This window comes from Bacillus rossius, chromosome 7 (assembly GCF_032445375.1).
Source record: "Bacillus rossius redtenbacheri isolate Brsri chromosome 7, Brsri_v3, whole genome shotgun sequence".
Lineage (NCBI taxonomy): Eukaryota > Metazoa > Arthropoda > Insecta > Phasmatodea > Bacillidae > Bacillus > Bacillus rossius.
The window spans coordinates 2240602-2256520 of NC_086335.1; the positions used below are offsets into that span (position 1 = coordinate 2240602).

At 37.8% G+C, this 15919-nt stretch overlaps 2 protein-coding genes across 6 annotated transcripts in view; one reads left to right on the top strand and one right to left on the bottom strand.

The window, feature by feature from the left end:
• Nucleotides 1–2001, bottom strand: part of LOC134533643 (transcription initiation factor TFIID subunit 11) — a 22144-nt gene extending 20143 nt beyond the window's left edge. Inside the window, exon 1 of one of the 2 annotated variants that reach the window (XM_063371168.1) lies at nucleotides 1144–2001. In XM_063371168.1, coding sequence (XP_063227238.1) covers nucleotides 1144–1574 — 431 coding nt within the window. In that variant the 5' untranslated portion in view covers nucleotides 1575–2001. The remainder of the gene's footprint in view (nucleotides 1–1143) is intronic. The other variant, XM_063371170.1, reaches the window with a different exon arrangement.
• LOC134533641 (serine/threonine-protein kinase tricornered) overlaps nucleotides 1944–15919 on the top strand; it is a 455610-nt gene continuing 441634 nt past the window's right edge. For 2 of the 4 annotated variants that reach the window (XM_063371157.1, XM_063371162.1), the window contains exon 1: nucleotides 2076–11970. The gene's annotated coding sequence lies outside the window, so the exon portion shown is untranslated. Of the gene's footprint in view, nucleotides 11971–15919 lie in introns of all 4 variants that reach the window. The other 2 variants (XM_063371161.1, XM_063371165.1) reach the window with 2 other exon arrangements.

The window sequence follows — 15919 nt, forward strand, 5'->3', positions numbered from 1 at the left end:
CGTAACATGAGATGTGCCGTGCGCACCTGGGTCGCTGCTTTATCTCCCTCCAGCCCTCCGCACTCCCTGCGCGGCGCCCTGCCTTTGACACATAACTGACACCGGACAGCTGGGAGTTGCGCGAGCCGCCGACGCGTGTTTTCGAGAGATTTCTGCCGTCTGGACGGCTCGGAGTGACGTGACAGGCCCCGGCCGCTCTCGTGAGTTCCAGAAATTGCGGCTGATAGATAAAACGAGGACGGCGGCCTCGAGAGAGTCAGTTTGAGTCTGAGCAGAGAGTTCAGAGTGAAGTCGGGAGTTTTCCCGCGGCGGAGTATCCGGGCGATAGAGTGGCGAAGTCCCTGGACGAAGGTTACAGGGCGAAGAGTTCAGTTCCGGGCGATAGTGTCGCGGGCGCGGCGAAGTTCCGAGCGAGGCGTCGAGTGGGATCTCGGCGAAGGGGAAGTGTGACGGCGGCGGCGGAGTGCGGCGACAGAGTCCTGCGACGGAGACCCACGAGGGGTGCTGCGGCGAGAGTTGCACCAGAGGTGCGGCCCAGCGAGGTGTGTGGAACGAGTGACTGGGGAATTGACATTTCTTTACGTGTAATTAATTATCTGCCAATTTAGAAGATTTTTGTAAGTGACATGAGTAGTGGCAATAAATAAAACTGTGTTTGATAAAAAAACTTTAATTGGGCTATCGTTTACGAACCCGCAGTAAATCGTAACAATATGAATTGTATTTTAATGTACAGTATTAAAATATAGAAGGCAATTAACAGAGCTCGTGATGCAAAACTGTACCACAGACGAAACACATTTGATTTTGAAAAAAATTATTCTAAAAGTTTGATATGAACTAGATATGCAATAAATAACAATTAATTACTGAATAAGATACTGTGCGTATTATGTCTTTGGTATTGTGTTCTAGACTATATTAGGTAGGGTTGCAGTCTAAAAATACCCAAAAGTTAGTTTTTTTTAAGAAACATATTTTGCTCAAAACAAGCATTTGAATGATCCGCATGAAGACATAGGCCCTGCCATGTTGATGACATCATCAATATAGTTATGATATCGGGATCTAGCCTACTTCCTATATTTCTTATAAGATTACCCTAGACTATTTCTCAAATGACATCAAAATATAAAGACATACTGCATTTTCTCACGTTCTTCTTCTTCTAGTTCCTTTTTAGTTTTCTCTTTTTTCTTTTCTTTCTTGGGGTCTGAGTCTTGCCTGGAGAGCGATGAAACTTGTTCATACTTTACGCTGTCTGCAAAATAAACAGTTTCTTCCTTCACAACATTATTAGTGAGATTATCTTCGAGAACAGAACCGGCTTTCAACCCCGCACCCTCCTCTTCTTCTGCTTCTTGGCCATCCTCGTTATCGTCAGAGTCTGTTTTCGTATCTGACTGCCCGTCTTCACTTTCGCGTTTTAAATCCATGTAGATATCACTGTTGGGATTGTCAGTAATCTCATCGTCTCTTACTGCCAGTTCGTCGCTAGCATCTGCATTTTCCTCTGAACCAACTGTAAGAGACTCATTAACACTAACATCTGATTTTAATAACATATTTTCCATGGTCGCAAACAATAAATAAGGCCACTAGATAAAGAAATCAACAAGCAAACATTCCCATATTATTGCAGGGGCTTATTCAACACACGTGAACAGATACTGCTACAAAATACAACAAAGAAAACAATCAAAACAGATTGACAGTCGTGCAAACTCTGCCTGTTCGGAAAAATAAGTACGATTAGCAGCCAAACAAAGTGACATTCGAATCGATATAAAATTACGTCGTTCTAAAAAGTATTTTAAGTCAAAACCAAATCCAAATTTTGATCGATATTAAATCTTAATTTTTTTTTTTCATTTTAAAATTATCAATTATACAATTTTTGACACATAAAAAAAACCATACTGTTTGGCTGCGTGCCAGAATAGTCAGCAGTTGCTTTCGAAATTGTTTGCTTTTTGTAGTTGCTCTCCGTCAACTCAGCGGTTTTCAAATAAAATCAGGGAATTGAATAGTGTTTTGTGATTGTGCGGAGATGACGTGAAAAGAACTGTCGTGGCCGGTTTATCGCGCAGTAGTAAAGCTTAATGAGTTTGCATGATTCTCTGCAGAACCTAGAAGTCCCAGTGTACGCTGCTGAGTAGTCAAGGTGGGTTTACTTTCTTTAAAACAAGCATGCCAATCATAAAACAAATTCTGAGGCTAACCTTTGTTTACAGAGCAAGGTTAAGATTTCGTCTTCAGTGGTCATGCATGATTTAGATATTCAACTAACAACAGTCAACATTATTTACTGAAAATTTTAAAGCGACTAAGTATAAATTTCATCTAGGTGTGAAATAAATTTATCAATTTCAAAATTTGCATTAAAAAAATTCAATGAGTGTGGTACCGTACATATTATAATTCTAGAAGGTAATTCTGAAGGAGAGCCTTTTATGTATATATAAATTACTTTTTTTTTTTCTTTCAATCCATGATATGTTTTCTAATAATTCTCTTAGAGGGTTTTGTGATACTTCAAGTAGTTTACCAGTTTACTTTATTCCCATTTTAACAAGTAGTTGGGTAGTAATTGTTTCTTATTGCACATCCCATTGATATCTACGTTTTATAATTCATATTTTCAAAATCAAATATATTTTGGCTATGGTACAGTTTTGCATCACAAACACATTCAACTGCTTACTTTATTGTGAGTAGTCAGTCTATATCCTGATACCATCACAATATTGATGATGTCACCAACATGGCGGCACTGGAGTCATTACCACCCCGGCAGTCTTACGGGACAAGTGCGATGATGTTTTATTTTTTTTTGTGGGGGGCATTCACATGCTTGTTTTGCACAAAATATGTTTCTTTACTAAACTAACTTTTGGGTATTGTATTCTGCACTACAATACAGAACCCTATACTGAAGATATATTACCCATGGTATCAGCTTGTATATTATTATTCCATGCTAAGGGGGAGGGGGAGTGAGTGAATAGGGAGATGTCCACATCTTGACACGGGGTGAAAGCCCAATTGTGAGCGGCATAACAGTCAATTCAATTCAATTCTTCTCCTTTAGTATATTTTGCGATACCACTTTTTATAGTTGTTCATTTTCTAATTGATTTAAACATCCAGAGTATTGTTCAGTATACTATAGTCCTACTTATTCTAGTATATAACACAATATGTTATCGTATTCTGTACTACAGTTGCACCTGGTTGACTATAATTTTCAATACTGCTTTTGTATGATTTTAATTGTTATTACTTTTTGCTATATTTTAACATCTCTGTTGTAAAGTATACTTCAACCCTACTTACGATTCACCTTACCAAAGAAAATAAACTTTAGGCTACACCTAACTTCGCAAATGAAACACACACAAAACACCTCTTAACACAGCAAACAAAATCCACTTAAACCACTACTACAAATCACAAATATGTAAAAACTATCAAAACCAACTTACCTTACTTGGTTTTAAGGCAATAAACACTGTCAATATTAATCTTGTATATATTAAATTTACAACATAAAATACACCATGCTACCATTTAATTAATTAAATATATGAAACATGAACCGTCCCTTTCTTGGTCACTACTACAACCCCAAACAACACATTCTGTCTCGACACTGTACTGTTATATTAATTCCTTATACATAAACCCAACCTTACATTTCTCTCGTGACTACTACACCCATTACCACACAAATCCAATATTTTTCTACCTACTAAGCAATTCTTGTGTTTTTATTTATTCACTTCATACTGATATTCCATTCCACTTCAATCCTACTTGTACCTCAACCATTACTATTGCTCCAGAACTGACACAGGCTATTTAGTCTTTCACGTTAACCAATATTACAATATTATATTTCCCTTCATTCCTCAATTTAAGTTTTATCGTTCGACTTTCCAGCCAATAGTAATGCATAGGGGCAGGCGTTTTTCGCGAAATGATCTGTACGCTTAATAGACTGCAACAAGGTATACCTGAACCTGTGGTTTATTCCTCGCGATTGGCGGCCGTCTGCGAGAGAAGTCGTTGCCTTATTTGACCAAGCCATTCAGGACGCGTTTGCTTTCGCACTGAATCACTGTGATTGGTGTTGTTACAATCGATATGTATCTGGGAGAAACTCACCCAATCACGAAACTCAGACAATGCTACAGTGTTTTAACTTTCAGCTAGTCTCGAAATCTTTTCGCGAAATATGCATGCCCCTAGTAATGCACTGTATTGTGTATCCAGTTTATACAGGGTGTCTACTGACCCTGGAAAACCTAGAAAAATCAGGGAATATTGTAATCAGGGAAAAATCAGGGAATTTTTTTAAAAATCAGGGAATTTTTGTTTGGTAGGTTGTAGTTGGCAATACGTTTTTTGTTTATTGATCTGCTTGCATTGACGTAGCATCAAGTGAATCGTGCCCCATTTTTTTATTTTTGAATGGAAAATAACGAACCGTTCCACGTCCATTTTCTTTTATTTACCATCGGATTCGGAAGTGGCGTTAAATCACGTGATACAAACTGGTTCAAGCTGGTCTGTTATCCTGCTGACGTACGTACTGCAGCATGTACTTCCCACGTTCGGATTATACCGACAGGTGCATTTAATTTTAAATATATATGGATGCCCTCAACGTAAACTGGGCATTTTTGTTAGCTTTGAGAATACATATCACAGACACTTTTGGTGAAGATTCGCCATCGTTGCTACAAAATTGGTAGCTGTAGGCTTCATACGGTCCATGGTGCTTTCAAAACTGGAATTTCTGCTATAAAATTGGACGTTGTTAGTTTTTTGAGGCACAGTTATTATTTGTTTATGCATGTACCTACCTGCAAGGAGGGCAGATTACATTAGAATAACTGGATCAGAGCTTTTTTCCAAGAAATTTTGTGCAATCAGATGGAATACTGCAGTTGCTGAGCGTGCCATGAAAACCCCCACCTAAATAAATTTGTTAGTGAAGTTTCTATTTCATCTGTGTCTTTCAGTGTAGTGAAAAGTACTCTTGAAGAAAGTAAAATTGACATTCTTCTACTCTTTGGCATCAGAGCTGGAATTGTTTCTCACAATGTTCCAAAGTGAAGCACCCGTGGCACTTTTTCTCTATGATTCACTGGTAGACATTTTATTAGCTTTGGCAGGAAAGATTTTGAAAGCAGAGGTACTAAAGAGCTTTAGGGAGAAACACAATGTATCTCGATTGGATGTAGATAACCAGGAAAATCTATTGACTGCTAACAATATCAAGTTGGGTTATGCAGTACGCCATGCCATCAAGAAAGAGAAATTACCAGTAAAGTCTGTCCTGTTACTGAAAAATGATGTTAGGACTTGTCTAAAGGTTATGGTAAAAAAACTTCAAGACAAAAGTCCCCTGAAGTACAAACTTACCAAGGGAATTTCCTGCTTATGTCCGTCTGTGAGGAAACAGAGTGTGAATTACAGTTTAGAATGTTGTCTTCAAAACAAGTGGCTATAAGGACAAGAAGCTGATAACATTGAGTGATCATATCAGTTGGTATGTTCCTCGCAAGATTCTGAAGCAGTGTTCTCGTCTTTTTCTCGAGAAGACTGGCGCCTTGATCACTTGTGGATGCTCATTCTTAAGGCACATACAGTAGCTGCCAAAACAGGCCTTCTAAAGTTTGTGAGGATGATGTTGGTACTTTCCCATGGAAATGCATCATTGGAAAGAGGATTTTCAGTAAATTCTAATTTGCTGACTGAAAACTTGCAGGAAGAAATACTGATCGCACAAAGACAGATGTACGACTTTGTTCAACGTTCTGGAGGTGTAGAGCAAGTTGATATCACCAAGTCCATGTTACAGTATGTAAGAAATGCTAGTTGTAGGCGTAAGGAAGCCCTGCAAACAAAACAAAAAGAAAAGGAAGCTACAGACAAGAAGAAGGCAGAAAAAGAAGAGTTGAAGAGGAGATCAAGGCATTGCAGTTGAAGAAGACTCGAGTGTTGGATTTGGCTTGTAGCGGTTTGAACTGTGCGCGCTGCATCGGCCTCCGGCACTCCGCTCCCCTCCTCCTTCTCCCTCCTTCCCCCCCCCCTCCTAGTGGTTGTTCTATGTCTACTTGTTCACCCCCTCCCTCCTTGATTGGCGCATGCGCGCGCTGCGGCACGATGTTATAAAAGGAGTTGCAAACTGGTCAGGAGCCCCTTTTCTTTCTTGATTTTAGTCAGGCTCGGTTGTCAGCTGTTGTAATCTACGAGCATGTAGTCGGTTAGGTTCAGTTTAGAACTACGTGGGTGTGCGACCTCAGGGGAAAATGTAAGTTGGTTTGAGTTGTGTGTGAGGCGGTGGCCCTTACCGTAATGTAGAGTCATTTATTCTTAAATTGGTTTGTCTAAATTCCTTTTCGGCCGCCACCTTGAAAATTGTTTAGTTTGAATTAACGCATTAATGTAACTTCACTGTCAACTTGGTTTTTATTGGTAACTGTCTCCCCCTGAGACGTCGTCGCATGTATTTGATTAATTCTCATTAATGTAAATTCCCTCTGTACTTGTAACTGCACTTTGCAGTAGTTCTGACAAACGTAACTATGTAAAATATTTCCTTAATCGTAACTGCACTTCGCAGTAGTTTTGTACAACGTAATGAATATAATATATTTCTGTTATTTTTTAATTGTAACTGCACCTTGCAGCAGTATGAAAAATGTAAAAATGTTTGGATTTAACTGCATACTTGCCACTGCCTTTGCTTCGCGTCAACTGCGCATTGTATGATGGGATCGCTTACGGTGTAGCCGGCGTACCTTCAAAGCCCGTTTTGTCTATCATCATTGTTTTTGATTTTTGTATTTAGCCTTGCCTAAATTGTATTCACTTAACTTCATTAGTAACCTAATGTTATGATTTGATGTTTGAATAAAATGTTTGCATACCTAAACTGCTCCATTCACGTAAACCCCAGTCCATGCCAGGTTCTGGCCAACTATCCCAATGTTCCGAAGCTAGACAAGCTTTACAGGCTTGTTCTGAAGCAAGTGCAATAGACGCAAAAGTTGAGTCACTGCAAAATTGATGGGAGCTTCCTTTTACTTATGTTTTTGCAAAAGTGTGTGAAATATTTGTAGCAGCATGTTTTATTTGCTATCAATTGAGTCACTTTGGCCACGTCTGGAAGAAGGTATTTTTTTACTAATTTAAGTGAGTTGAAATACTTTGAAACCCGTCAATGTACTGTTATGCAGTTTTTTCAGTTTCGTGGAATGTGGTAATTGTGTTACAGAAAACCTGGAAAAGTTCAGTTTTAGACCTGGAAAACCTGGAAAAAACAGGGAATTTCATTTACTAGATCTGGTAGACACCCTGTTTATATCAAAAATTTATAATGCATATTTTTAAAATCAAAATTTTTTTGGTAATTATACAGTTTCAAATCACAAACACATTCAAAAACTTACTTTATTTAAATTTGTTATGTTAGAATAGCTACTTTTGGATGTGATACACAGAACAGTTTATATTTTGCTAATCGTACAGTTTTGCATCACGAACACATCCAGGACATTTATTTAAAATGCAACTGGATACACAATAAGGAACAGTTAAGTTCATTAAAGATAATAGAACAGTTGGTTAGGTTAGGTTAGCTACTTTATTAAGAATACAGTTAAAACATGTGAACAGCTTCGTAAAAAGTAATTACTTTATAATAACAAGGATGGTTAGGTAGGTTACTTAAGGCCTTGCCCCAATCAACATGGTATTAACACATTGTTAGTTATAGTAATAAACTCTTTCACCATATAAAACTAGCACAAGTGCCTGACTACAGCAAACATAAACTTCCCCCATTCCTTTGTGTATTTACGTTGTATTAGTTTTTGAATAATTAATTTTGCTGTAGTTGATAGTAAGGAGAATTTTGTATTTACAGAGTAAAAGCCATAATAGCACAGGAATTGCAAAACTCAATGCAGAAATACATTTTTTCTTCTTTGGAAATTGGACGGTGATATTTATAGTGAATAGTTTAGATTTTCTTGTTTTGAATTTTATTTTTATCTTGAGAGTGACCAGGTCTCATTATTTATAAGTGATTATTTATCTTCATTTATTGCTTCAGTTTCGTCTCGTAACGGCTTCATTATATGTAAGCTTGACATAATCTTCAAATCTTTTAGGAATATTTTTGCACCGTTTATTTCCTCCACTGCCATTGGACGTTAGTTCAGCTGCAACTTCAAATGATTTTAATCAAATATTTTCCACAACTTATTTAGCTTTCAAAGCATCAACTGATATTTCATCACACATATTAAAGTGGTTTGTCGTTTCCCTCATGTTTTCCAAAACTCAAATCAGGAGAATATACAATTCTTCATTTAGCTTCATCCCACGGACAATCTCCAGTACCTACTTGAGTACTTGTGTAGCCGACAAATCAACTGCTTGCTCTGACTTCAGTTTTTATAAAACTACTCATTATTTTCCAGAGTGAAAAAATGATTGTGATTCTAAAACAGTTCAATTAGTTTAAAATCTTTGTTACTTACATTGCTTTTCATTTGGTTACTTTTCTCAATCTTTAGCCTATAAAATGGTGAAGTGTTTACATTATAAATAAAAATTAAGTTAATGAACAGTTTTATACTTTAACTTATGCATTAATATTACAGTGTAACTAATATGATTAACACTTTATTTCTGTATCAATCAATCAAAACCATTTTTTAAATTATATACAATTTGAAATTTCTAATAACTAATAAAATATAGAAATTGTATTTAGTGAACCTCAAACACTCGAGAATATTCTACTAGTTCCATAAAATTATTCACCAAACCTTAAAATAAAGACAGTAGAAATAAATATGTAATAATTTAACAGAAGTGGCCTACATTAAATAGGCAGGAAATAGTATAAATAATTCATTGTATGTGTTTCAAAACGTTGCAAATTGTATGAACTCGCACAAACATTCTTTCAAAACTATTTGGGCTGTAACTCTGGCTGTGTGAATCTGGAGCTTCACTCTGTGTAGCCAGCAGATTCTAACATGGTGGAAATGGTACAAAAGTGGAAAATAAAATTGTTTACCTAGGTAAAAAACTATATGTAAAGTATAATGCTACATGGGTACATTACTTAGTGTTATTTGTAGATGCAGCAAAATATTTATTAATTTGAGCATCTACCTTCATAATTTACCGTTCTACCATTTAATTCATTAAACATATGAATCATGAACCATCCCTTTCTTGGTCACTACTACAACAACCCCAAATAACACATTCTGTCTCGACACTGTACTGTTATATTAATTCTAAGTTTTTTGTTGCAAAGTTTCTGTTGAAAAACAAATTTAATTCTTAAAAATGTCTTATATCATCACACAATTTAGCAGCATACAAGATCCACGTAAACAGAGTCATTTTATCGAACATGGTGGTGGTGGTGAACAATAAAAAAAAGACTTCTTTAAAATTGATTTTACGTTTTTTTTGAGCCAACGTAAAATTCTGTAATAGCTTAATCAAATTTTGTACCTGGCAATAAAAATATTCATCGACGGCTGGACCAAAAGCTTGGATTTTGGAGGGATGATCTTTTCAGTGCCCGTCGACAGTCCGTTTTCATTTCAAAATATGTCGTCATACAGAATGGGACAGGCCTGTCGTCCTCAAAAATCGATGAGTAGTAACAAATTTTTTTCCCCCTTGTGTGGGGCTGTAATACATTCTCTAAAAATTCTTTGAAAAACTTTGTTGTCAATTTTCCGGATTTGGATGATGTGAAGACAATGTTTTGATTTTTTTTAAAGGTATTCATCCACTGTTATTTGCACTCTTGGACCAAATGAACCTGTCGTCTCTTGAAGGAAAATGAAGACGAAGAATAGCAATTTCCCAGTTAATGTTACAGTGTGTATTGTGTAGTATATGAGCGAGTTACTTTATTCATATTCTGCCTTTTCACAAGACCTACGTTCGTTCCTTGGGTCTTGAGATTCGACCATAGGTCAACGGGTATGGGCAGCCTTAAACATATGTAATAAAAATATCATATACAGAATTTTTACATCCATTAGTGATGAAGAATTAGACAATTTCGTTACATACCTGTTTGATCTGTATCTCTGCGAGATTCTTATTGAAGTTTGGTATCAGTTTTCAAGTCTGCATTCAAAAATCTTCGGTGGCAGCAAGCATTTCTTCTAGTCTTGTCATTTATAGTTCGGTTACATTTTTGGTTATTTTCCTGTGATTGAAGGTTCGAACCAAGGATGGGATTAGTGTAAATCAGTCAATATATTAATAAGCAAATTTTTAAAATAAGTTTTGGTATTTTTCCGAAATGTTTGTCTAATGATTGCATATTTTCATTATGATGATCAGTACAGCCGATCTGATGGTGGATGAAGTATGGTGATTGATTCTAGTGCACTCTAGCGGATAAAATTTAAACCATTATGATGGCAGCATACTCTTACAGATGATGTGTGTAATATGTGACACTAGCACTCCAAGCAGCAAGCATTCAAATCAAAGATGGTGGATGCTCACTAGCAGACCAGACGACTTGTACAATATGCGACACTAGTGCTTCTAGTGGCAAGTATTAAAAACAGGGTGGCTAGGCCTTCAACAGATATTGCCATAAATCCTCCAAATTAAAAAAAATTAAAAGTCTGAATATGTGTTAGTCCGGTATATGTCTCAGTGGCAGTGTACTTAAAAGTATAAGTTTTCCATACTAAAGGTTCAACCTGTCATGGTTCGAATCATCTTGCTTCAAATGTATTTTGTATAAAATAATTAAATTTAGTGTGTCTATAATGGTCATAAGAACACTGGTAGTGAAGGAACATTAACCTTATTTGCATGGTATAAAGCGACACTGGTACACTCTAGGAACAAAAACAGCAGAAACAAACTTTCACTGTCGACTTAGTAGCGACGTTTCGTTATGTCCAGCTAGCAACACAGGTGTGTCTCCTGATCCCCACTTGCTATCACCATAAATGATTATGGCATAAGTGGTTGAAGAAAGCAGGAGAAAATTTCAAAATGACTGAGGAGTGGGGTGCTAGATGGTGATGACCATAACGAAATGTGAAATGTTTGGGGGTGCTTAAATTTGTTGGCTGCGACAGGTCAAGGTAATCTACGATGGAGGGGGTCAAAAGAATCCAAAATGGTGGTCGGCTCTTGGCTTTCCATCCAATATTTAGTGACCCCATACCTACCAATACACTTATTCCTTCTACAGAGTTTTGTGTGCAGTAAATTTATTTAATTTTTTTTACATATGCTGATTGTGGCTTGTTTTCTGTGTTTTTTCATATGCATCTTTATTGTATATTATTCAGTTTTTATACACATAGTGTAACAACCAATGGTGCATGTCCAAAATAACACTTTAAAACACACTTTAGGGTTCTGCCAACACATTGGGATGCCATGTGCAGGCAGCGCATATGCATTGATGTAATAGGACGTGACTCGTGCAGATGAAATACAGCAGGCTTCGCTGCTGGGAGCAAGGTGCGAGGACATAATCCTCTTGATCTCGTCATCACCATATGTGGCTTGATAACCCGCGACCAATTGGGTGTTCTGGTCTTAAAATACACATTTTTCTAGCCATAGTCTCAACACAAGCCTAAGTGTAGCAGTATTCGCAGGGGAGCATTATCACCATCAATGCCAATATCAACCTCGAATAGAGTGAGTGTTCTCTGGTCCTGTTAGACTTGTCCTTACCATAGTTTCAGCTCGAGTCTGGTTGCGGTAGTAGTCACAGGGAAGATTCATCGCTACCTCTGCTATGTTCACACTCGCCAAGTGAGTGTTTTCTAGTCCTTTTAAACTGGTCCTCCTTGCCATTGTTTCAGTTCGAGTGTGTTTGCAGCAAGAATAGCAGGGATGCATCAACGCTAGCTGTGACTTGTTCACCCTCGCCAAGTGAGTGTGCTCTGGTCATGTTAGAATTGTCATCTTCACCAAAGTTTCAGCTCTAGTCTGGGTGCGGCAATAGTTGCAGGGAAGCATCATTGCTAGCCCTGCTTCTATCACCCTCGCCAAGTAAGTGTTCTGTGTTCTGTGTTTTGTTAAGGGCGCCACACACGATCAGTCCAAACTGACAGTTTAGACTTTACAGTCGGAACTGAACAGCCAGAACTGCCGTGTGTGTGCAAGGACGTTGGACTGAACAGTTTGAACTGATGGACTGACGGACTGATAACTTTCCATCAAATCGGACTGTGGGCTCGAAAGCCCACAGTCAGAACTGCCGTGTGGGGATATAGACATTCCGTCAGTCCAAACTGTCAGCCTAAGCAATCAGTCCATTTAATCAACAGCTGAACTTCGGAGCAGACGTCTTTGTTTATATAATCTTTGTTTGCTTTAGTTCTAGGTTTGTGTCATAGAAAAGGGAGAGATATAGTTTGTGTTTATTGTGAAATAGATTTATTCCTCTGAAATGGCTTCCTGGTCGAAAGATTTTCTTGCTAATTTTATAGAGTTGTGGCATGAACATGAATGTTTGTGGAACATCAAAAGTAAAGATTACCACAACAACATTAATAACAATACCTAACCACAGGACTGATCGTGTGTGGGGAAAGCTTCAGTTCAGTCCAAACTGTCAGTTCGGACTGTTCAGTCCGAACTGAGCGCATGGACTGATCGTGTGTGCAGAGAGCCTCAGTTCATTCCAAACTGTAAGTTCCGACTGAACAGTCCGAACTGATGGTTTGGAATGACGTGTGTGGGGGCCTTTAGACTCTTCCTCCTCGCCGTAGTTAGAGCTCGAGTCTTGGTGTGGCAGTAGTAGCAGGAATGCATCCTCGGTAGATGTACCTCTTTCACCCTCGACTGAGTGTTCTCTGGTCCTGTTAAACTTGTGGTCTTCGACATGTTTTTAGCACGAGTCTGGGTTCGGTAGCATTCGCACAAAGCATAATCTTCAGATGAGCCTTGATCACCCTTGACCAATTGAGTGTTGTATTGCTGCCTGTTAGACTTTTTCTTTTCGCTGTATCTTCATCTCGAGTCTGGATGCAGCAGTATTTGCAGGGGAGCATTATTGCCAGCTTTCCTCAATTTTCCTCGCCAAGTGATTGTTCTCTTGTTCTGTTAGATTTGTCACGCTATTTTTTCAGTTAGAGTCTGGGTGTGGCAGTATTTGCAGTAAAAATCACAGCCTACTCTGCCTCGATCATCCTTGCCAAGTGAGTGTTCCCTAGTCTTGTTAGACTTGTCGTCCTTTCCATAGTTTCAGCTAGATTCTGGGAGGTTTCATCGCCAGATGTCATGTACATTAAGTTCTTAAAATGTTTCAGAACATTTCCAAAACAACTATTTACTTTGAAATCTATGTATGCCTGTAGGCTTTGCCAAAACGGATTTTGTGTATTACAAACATTACTACTTTATCCTTCTTCCGTTAGTAAATTCTAACTATTTTTTATTAATGTTGTTATAGGATTCTGTGGAAAGAATTCAAATTTCAGTGGTCTTAAGTCTTCTCTCTGGGATAATTAAAACAGCAAACTCTTGTCATTGTTAGAGATGTAGCAGGTTGGCATTTATAACATTTTGCCCATTCTTTATGCTGGCACTAATTTATCAGACAGAAAAAAGATTTTCAACTATAGCCTAACATTCGCATGTAGGTACGTAGAATGTACTTTTGGAATTATGGTCAATAAATGGAAAATATTCCATAGACCTTTAGACATCAATGTGGATTTCGTGGACGAAATAGCCCAAGCATGTTGGGTTTTACACAAATATGTACGTGATCGTGATGGATCGAAGGTAGACGATACATTAAATGTTACTGGATTTGAAGATACATCCTATTCAGAAATAGCCAATGCTGAGAGCCAGGCTACTATTCGAAGACTTCGTGATTGATCTGCCGATTATTTTATCTGTTAACATGGGGAATATCATGGCAGTACAGGACAGCAGCAATATAGCATATTTTGAAAACTGATATGATGACCATATTACTGTATTAAAACCAAAGTCGGCAATGTCACCACTGCAACCATCTCTTTGAATGATTAAAAAAAATTAAAATAATGCACATTACAAATATCTTGTTCATCGACTCATATTAGAAAAAAAAATATTTATATATTTTTTTCCTTTCTTTATTTAGTATGTAGCAAACTTTTCAAGTTTTTCAAGCAAAGAGAACTTTATCATAATTCTGTACAGTTAAAAACCCATCACAACTTTAGTTTACTTCATAGAGACATTTGAGCAAGGAAATCATTAAGGAGAAAACACACAAGTATATAGTTAACGAAATTATGTACCTAAGCAAAGCAAAAGTTTACCTCACCATCTATCACCATCACACACCACAGATTATATCCGACACACTTTCAAGAATGAACAATTATATCAAGTTTAGAGGAAGTTGAACCAATCCAAGCAATCAGTGTGTATAACAGCTATGCAAATATTTTTATTTTCTTACCTACATCATTCCATCACCTGCCAAAATATCACAACCATATATACTAGTACCAATGTACAAAATAATTGGTTATCCAAAAAAGAGCCTATTGAAACACCCCTCGTGCCTCAAAATTATATCATTTTAATTTACTAATAAAAACCTAGGAAACAGCTGTGCAAAATTATAGAGAAAAAAATACAAGTGTTACCAGAGGGTGCACGAGGTGGTGAACAAGACAAATTTATACTCCCTACACACACAAGCAACTTGGGAGCTAGTGGATCATTTAAATGGATTAAGGAATATGAAAAATAAATAAACACTTCATAAGTAGCTTGGTCTATAGGTTCCCTGGTTTATTTAAATAGGTTTTGTTTTGGCATTGCAATAAGATATTAACAAGTAACAAAAATAAGAGGCTGCCCCGAAATCATTTAAAACAATTTATATTAATTAAACATCACAGAACAAAAAAATTGAAATATTCCACCTTATTATATTTTTGTGGTGATCACATAAATAACAGTCTCATTGATTTTACATATTCTCGTCGATTAAGTTCTTAAGGCACTGTTCGCTGGTATGCATTTAATTAATTTAGTTCATTATATGTAAGTGGAAAATATATTTCTCATATCACCCGGGTCTTCAAAGAATGACTTCGGGCCGGGAGGAAAGCTCTTCTTAGGGGGAAAAGCAGCTGGAGGTTCTGCACAACATGATGGGTGTAATTTCGGCACCCAACTGTTGGACCCTGTCTGAAACACAAGCCAAATTCCAAACGAATTAGACCTGCTTCCAGACAGTCAAACACAGTCGGCGCGAAGGCCAACAAACGGGAATTCGGGGAGGAAAAAGATCGAAGTCACTCACCAAACAGGGTGTAGCTCCAGGGCTCAGGAGATGTCTCGCGCCGACATACAAATGGCGCGGACGACGCTACCGAAATCATCAATAAGTGAAATAAAAAAAAATATATAAGATTTTAACTAAGACATGTCTAGTTATAAATGGTCCTACGGACTGGCTACTGAATTTTTAGCTGGGATCACATCTCTTAAGACAGATGACTACATTCTTGATTCGAACGAGTACGTCGTTGCCGAAAAGCCTCTTAGCGCAGAGGACGCCGAGAAGACGTGGTAAGTAGCCGAGGTCAGAGTACTAAGTGCGGCGATGGCGGACAAAGCTCCTAATTAAAACGGGCGTTAGGCCCTAAGGGAAAAGGAGGGGGAAGATTCGGCTTTGGAACGAACATATCCGGAGGTGCCCGAAGTGGTCGTAAGCACGACTTCAGTTGTTCGTGCCGAAGAGCGACTGCTGCGGTCTCTACCAGCAGGTACAGAAAGCAACATACAATCGACTATTACAGGCCTCGAGGAGGAAGCATAGGGCCTTATGGCGTAGCTTGTGGTGCACTCTGGTGGCCTAAAG